At 31.1% G+C, this 6,916-nt stretch overlaps 1 protein-coding gene across 2 annotated transcripts; it reads right to left on the reverse strand.

Moving 5' to 3' along the window:
* Window positions 1-2,285: 2,285 nt before the first annotated feature.
* LOC120174489 (succinate dehydrogenase subunit 7A, mitochondrial-like) lies at window positions 2,286-4,086 on the reverse strand. Of its 2 annotated transcripts, none has more exons than XM_039181317.1 (4): window positions 3,938-4,086; window positions 3,776-3,841; window positions 3,165-3,267; window positions 2,286-2,562 (listed from the first exon to the last, which is right to left on the reverse strand). In XM_039181317.1, exons 1-4 carry the CDS (start codon window positions 3,992-3,994, stop codon window positions 2,480-2,482), a joined length of 309 nt encoding a protein of 102 aa, XP_039037248.1. In that variant the 5' UTR covers window positions 3,995-4,086; the 3' UTR covers window positions 2,286-2,479. The 2 variants fall into 2 exon arrangements, with proteins under 2 accessions (XP_039037248.1, XP_039037244.1); XM_039181313.1 differs by having other exon boundaries at window positions 3,776-3,844.
* Window positions 4,087-6,916: the final 2,830 nt, after the last annotated feature.

Genomic DNA, 6,916 nt, shown 5'->3' on the forward strand with positions numbered 1-6,916 from the left:
GATATTGTTTAAAGAATTTTGTGTCTTATTCTACTAGACCAACTAGTTGTTAGTATAACATAAAAAAATATTTATTGTTTTAGCCACAACCAATCTTGTTCCTTAGTGAAAGGGTTGACCTACTCCATTCCTGAAATTAGTGCCGTAAATGAGTCGAGATTCCACCCGAAAATTTTGATACGGAGTTTGACTCGATTCAAAAATTCGTGAGATGATTTCGAGTTTGAATTAAACTAAAAAATTGTATGCTCACGAATTTTTGAGTTTAATTCAAACTCGAAATCATTAACTGAAGCTCGTAAAAGCTTAAAAGGAAAAAAATCTATTAAACTTAACTCGATTAAAGCCTTAAATTCAAACTCGAATCTAAACCTTAAATACATGAAAATTTTACACTGTATTTTTTTTAAATCAATACATAGATGTTAATATTATTAATATTTTTTTTAAAAAATAAAATCTTAATATATTATATTTTCGAGTCACTCACGAGCTTTTTCAAGTCGAAAGTAGCTCATTTCGGCTTATGAAAAATTTGAGTCGAATATTCATCGAGTTTTGATCGAGTCGATCTCGAGTAACTCACGATATGTCTCGTCTCATTTATAGTCATACCTGAAATATTCAAAATTTCAGACTTTTTATTTGTAATTAAAAAGATAAATGTTTAAAATATATTTTTGATCTGTTTATCATCCTCAATTATTACCGAAGGAACTGAAAAAATCTGCCATTGAGATGCATGATACTCGCGGTGGAACTCAGATCGGTAGGATTGATGATGGTAGCAAAAACATGGGTGCCATCAAAGAGATGCATATATATTTCAATTACACTTTCTTCTCAATTTAGTTGCAAACTTCGAACAATTTTATTGTGTACGAGGACAATAACCTCACCGCAATATGTGCAAACAACGCCAACCAACTAATTTTTTTTATAATTATCACAATTAAAAAATTTATTATAATATTTATAATATTTATATTTTTTTCTCATATCAAATTTGGTACTAACAGATAGTTGACCACTGCAAGAATAAACAAAATGGTAATCCACATATAGTAACAATATTTGTAAGGCTTAAAATCTTGAAGAGTAACAAAGAAGATTATAATGGCGTACTTGTCATGTGTAAGAACCATTGGCCATATGCTCTTCCATTTATTTTGGCCTGTTCAGGGCTCACCGGTGTGGGCAGTATTATTGACCAAAACCCGATTCTACCCGACTCGTTATCATCTCTAGTTGTTATCCTCATCTTCTACTTGCAAACTACTCGATCCACAACGCTTACCGATACATATTTTACAACTTTGTCTAATCTTTCAACATAGAAGCAAAACAATTTCAAACCCTTTATTCTTCTTCTGATTCTTAAATTAGTGTCTAGTCGATCATGTGAATCTTAATTATAATATCAGGATTCAAGTTGGATCAGATGCCTAAACAAGGGTCTAAGTTTTTTACTCGATCAATAAGATTCAAACTCAAAATCTTACTCAAGGAACATTGAACTCTTTATCCTCCAACCCAACAAAAATTACTCTCCGGATGTTTTTTTAATAATTGAGTGGGCATGGCATATATATAGATGCAGGCTAAATAAGTTAAAGCCTAATGGTTGTTGATTCTTGTATTCCATGGAGGGATATTTGAGGCACTAAGCATACATAAAAAATGTAAAGGTTACGATTTCGACTACGAATGATGAAAAAAAAAGTTGGTTTTCACCTAAAAGGAGTCTCGTTCATGTCTAGCAAAGAACAATGCCATTGCCATAAGAATCTCCACTTAACCAAAAGGCAGCAGCTAGGACTGGATCTACGAGATCAAAGGTTATTTCCACGGAAGAGATTGCAGCGTAATTGATTCCGTAGTCAACATAGTTGCTAAGGTAGTTCATATATGTCAATGTTATAACATAGTATCTGAGTTTCGTAGTCAAGAAGGAAGCAGAGGCGTTGATGGCAAGTAAAGGTCTTTATAACGTAATGGTGAAACCCATAATCGATCAAGCTTTTGTTTCCGGAGTCATTGCTGTTCTTGATTACATTCATGGTGAATCTACCAGGTGCTGATCAACAGATCAAGGAATTTCTTACCTAACACCGAAATCCGGTATTACATTAATAAAGAACTTGCTAGAATGCAATCAGATCTGTCGGTTTGACATCATGATGATGATAACCAACACACTGAATAGCACCCAGCAGCAAATTTTAGGCATTTTCATGTCATTGTGCATACTCCTAACCCAGGGCATTGTTTTTTTGTAAAATTACTGGAATCATCATTAAAAACAATTTTATTAGACAGATGAGAACCTGAGAAATTAGCTGACTTGTGTCTTCAACAATGTCGCAACACGTCCATTTTGCTTATTTATTATTAGCCAAAATCATTAAAAGCAAAAACAACGCTGCCAAGACATACATTTTTTTTTTGTTTTGGCACATAATCAAAAGCACGCACAACCTCATTTGTTTCCACCACCATACTTCACATTGCTCCGAGCTTCTTCTCTCAGTGTTGCTTTCACATAAATTTCACAGCAACACCCTGAAATAAACAAATATAATACGATCATACAAGAAGTTTAGTCATGGAGTATTTAAACAGTAACAACTATATTTCTTTATGATCTTATGCAGGGTCTGATACATCAAACTCTAGAAACTGAAACACTATCTAATCTATCAAATCTATTAAGATTGATTGATTCCACACGCTGTCTTTGTTGATGACCTGGTTCATAATTTCACAATCCCATTGAAGAAGGTGTGAGGGAGAGCTGTCATTAACCAAATTAATTCTACAATCAAGCCATTGATAAGGTAAGGATGAAATTCCAAATAGGTCGCATCATTCAAAATTAAGTTTTTAAAGTGATCTTGCATAATTTTTGTTTCATTTCTAGCCTTTTTTCCCCTTCTACAAAGATGGGGAAAGTGACAACTAAAAATGCAAAAGAAAGAACATTTCCGGCTGCAATCAAGTCTGATGTCCAAATTACCAAAAATCAATTCAAACCATAATAAGCATTTGGAGCATAGTTAGATTATGTCTAAAAGCATATAAAAAGGATACTAGAGAATCAAATCCAACTTCTGGAATTATATTCATAAGCCAATTCATTCAACTTATAGCAAAAGTAGCCTCACCTGCTACAACCACAATCGTCAGAACATCCCCAATTCTCTTCAGCCGCCACACGCTCTTCTTATAAGATTTAAATCGTCTTAGCGAAGGGTCCTCTGCCAAGAGCTAAACGGTGTATTCCATATCAACAATATCAAGTATGGCACAAGAGCATCAATTTTAAGAATATATGTACAAATATATACATATCTGAAGCACTAATCTAATCATTTCTACCTCTCCCCTCCAAGCCATAAAAAAAAAAGGAAACTGAATAAAGGATCAGAATCATTCCTATCCAATGTCATGACTCAGTAGCTAAACATAAAAACTTATAAAAAAAATAGAAATCCACCATAAAAAAGAATTGAAGGAAACTAACATAGAGAATCTTTTCAAATGAGGGCCCTTCATCCTTCTACCGTCTGCTCCATCAATTAATATGGCTAAACTCATAAAGATGAAGTCACACTATAAAACCCAAAACCGTACCTTATAGCACCTCGAGCTGAACCAGATGGAAACTATTAAAGCAAATCAAAAGAGCAAAGACGCAAAAAAGAAAACGGAAAAACATAGGTTTTTATGAAGAAAGTTGAACGACGAAAGAAATACAGAAAAGGGGGGAACTCACAGCTTTCTCACGATCCCCAAGCTCAACATGAAAAGCTCGACTTGGCACAGCCATGGAACCCTCTGTATTCTGCTTTCGTTGAGAATTTCATAGAGGCGTTAACAAATTAAGCGAAGATCCACCAAAACTCTATGCACGCATAAAAAATATGTACTTTTATACCTGATAAGAAGATCGGAAGTGTCTCGCAAGGCTACTTTGTCGAATAAAAAAGGCCATCTCTTTTATAATGCAGATATTTTCAGATTGAAGAACAAAAATAAAGATAATAATTAACTGCCGGGAATTGTCGATTGTTAACCAAAGCAAAACTCCAAGCGTAAATTTATCATAAAATATTTATTTTATAGGGTAATATTCTTCGTTTTATTTCTTATTTCACTTAATGTAATCTAAATCCGTTCAATTTTTTTATTGAACTTGACGTAATTATTATTTTTGGTCATTTAACCGTTTTTCACTTAACGATGTTATAAATAAATTTAACGGTGTTATAAATGAATTATTATATAGATGTAAAACGATATCATTTTAGTGAAAATTTTGTTTTTCTAAAAAGATGTCATTCTAACACCGATAAATATTTAATGGTTGAGTTAAAAAAAATGATAATTATATTAATTTCAATGATAAAATTAAACGAATTTAAAGTATAATGAATGAAATAGTAAATAAAGTAAAATACAGTAGTGATATGTGTAATTTACTCTATTTTATATTTACAATTGATTTTTATAAAATATTTATTTGAATTTATCATAAAATATTATAATAAAATGACTTTAAAAATAATGAAATGTGATATTTGAATTGATTGAGCCCTAACCTGGATTTGCACGAAGGCGGCGTGACGGAAATGCTTCGGTCCTCGCACAAAAACCGACGGTGAGGCTCGGTGTTGATGCCACAAGCACCCCATTGGAAACGACGACGCTAAGGCGAGTCTTTTGAATTCAAAAACTCTTCGATCGATGTAGAATAGACGGCGGTTCAATGTGACCAGAATGTCGCCGGAAATCATGATTGTTAGTGTTCATGATGTGACAATTTTATTTTATTTAATCATGTTAAATTTGATCAAATATTTAATGATATTTGTATTATTAGAGAGGATGAAGTAAATATTGTTAATGCGCTTACTATTGTTAAAGTTTGAAAGTATTATGACTTTTTAAATTAGAAATCGATCTTGAATGTATTATCGGATACATAAGGTGTATAATATCCATAAGATAAAAGAATTATGGATAACTTTGGACCATAGATACGAAACAGAAGATGATGATACTAATAAATTGTTAGTGATCAAGTTCTTAAATTCATAATAATGGAACAGACGAGTGAGAATAAATATTTTATTGCCTCCATTAATGCTAGCAAAAATATTGCTATGTGTATTTACTAAAAGAGAAAAAGTGATGTTATAGAAAAAATTGTTTTCCATAAACATGAAGTTGAAAACTAACTTTAAAGTTTAAGACGATAAAAAGTGATTGTGCACAACATGATATTATTCATTAAGTGACATCACTATACTCTCCTAAAATAAATGAAGTACAATAACAGAAGAATTAATCCTTAAAGGAAATAATGAACGCAATGCTAAGAAGTTCAGGTTGTCATAGAACATGTGGGGGAGAGAGAAATTGTTCTGTCAACTAATTACCTTTTAAATAAGGTTCTCAAGAAAGGAAAATGACAAGATACTATATGAGTTTTGAAATGGTTGAAAACCACGTTTCATACAAATACTTGAAAATATGGGAGGTGTCTTGAGAAGGTAATGGCTATATTATCAAAAGAAATGGAAATAAATCATGAATGATAGATTGTATTTTCTTTGACTATCCTATTATCTTATAAAGATAGACCAATCGTAATACCCAAAATTTTGTCAAGTGACCAAAATACAATTTTTGAAAGTTTAGAGACCAAAGTTATAATTTTCTCAAAAAGATATTTTATCCCATAAATGAATAGTTTACCTTTAAGAATGGTATTTATTTATCTTTTCTATTTTGATCCGAAAATTGTACTGAAAGCTATTAATCAATAAAGTTTGGCAAAATATTCGGATAATCGAATCAAATTGAAAATTCAAGAAATTTTTAAGGATGATATTAAAAGGGTAATTGTTTTATTTTCATAGTTTTAATTGGTGAAATTTAACATGGATTGTTGGATTTAATTGATTTTTGTATTAAACTGAGACCGTTGGATTTAAGTGATTAGATGTAAATTCGAGAAAACTATAAGGACAAAATTGGAAAGAATGAATATTTTTGTTCATATTTGACTTTTGATTATGTAAAAAATGATGTAAGACGGATGATTTCATGATAATGGTATGGTAGTAATTATCATGAATGTTTTAATGGTAAAATGGCCTTTTAGCTTAAAATGAAATTTTAATTTATTTAATTAGTTAAAAACAAGTATTATAAGATATTTTTTAAGGAACTTTCAAGACGTCTTATTCCTCCCAACACTCCATTGTTGTGAGCTCCATGAACAAATGTAAGAAATTTTATTTTTCATTTTTAAGCCATTTTCTTTAATTTTTGGATTAAGGTGTGAAATAGAGAATTGGTCTACATCAAATTCTCTATCATTTGGTATAAATAGTTCATCCTAATCTTGCTTGGATGAGTAGTTTCATGAATTGGTTGGATGAAGGAGGAATTGGATTTTTGATGAAATAACGATAAATTATGATGTTATAGATGTTGTAGAATCATTTTCAAGCATGAAACTTGATTGCAAATCATTAGAATTGCATAAAGTATGACTCAGTAATGGGTAGGGTTTGTAGAGAAAATTTAATTTGGATTTTTTTTAATATGGAATTGATTGAAATTGCATGGAAATGATGTTTAGTGGTAGAAATCATGCTTGAATCAAAGTGAAAACCTTGCCTTCAAGCTTATGTTAGGTTTGGCCAAAGGGAAGAAAATAGGGAAAATATGAAAAAAAAAATCTCTAAGCTTAGAAATGTTGTTACAATAATTCTACAAGCTTTAAAAGGTTATTTGGACCAATTTGTAACTTTATAAAAGTATAAAGAGCATTTTTGTACACTATAGAAAATTGAGGGATTGAGATACAATTTTTTGAAAGTTGATATACTATTATGAAATTAAA

This window comes from Hibiscus syriacus, unplaced genomic scaffold (assembly GCF_006381635.1).
Source record: "Hibiscus syriacus cultivar Baekdansim isolate YM2019G1 unplaced genomic scaffold, ASM638163v2 tig00003096_pilon, whole genome shotgun sequence".
NCBI classification, from domain to species: Eukaryota; Viridiplantae; Streptophyta; class Magnoliopsida; order Malvales; family Malvaceae; genus Hibiscus; species Hibiscus syriacus.

Coding starts and splice junctions, on each gene's coding strand:
- LOC120174489 (XM_039181313.1), bottom strand. CDS start 3,994: ATGGCCTTTTTTATTCGACAAAGTAGCCTTGCGAGACACTTCCGATCT. Junction 3,845..3,937: donor ACTTCCGATCTTCTTATCAG/GTATAAAAGTAC, acceptor CAACGAAAGCAG/AATACAGAGGGTTCCATGGC. Junction 3,268..3,775: donor TTGGGGATCGTGAGAAAGCT/GTGAGTTCCCCC, acceptor TACACCGTTTAG/CTCTTGGCAGAGGACCCTTC.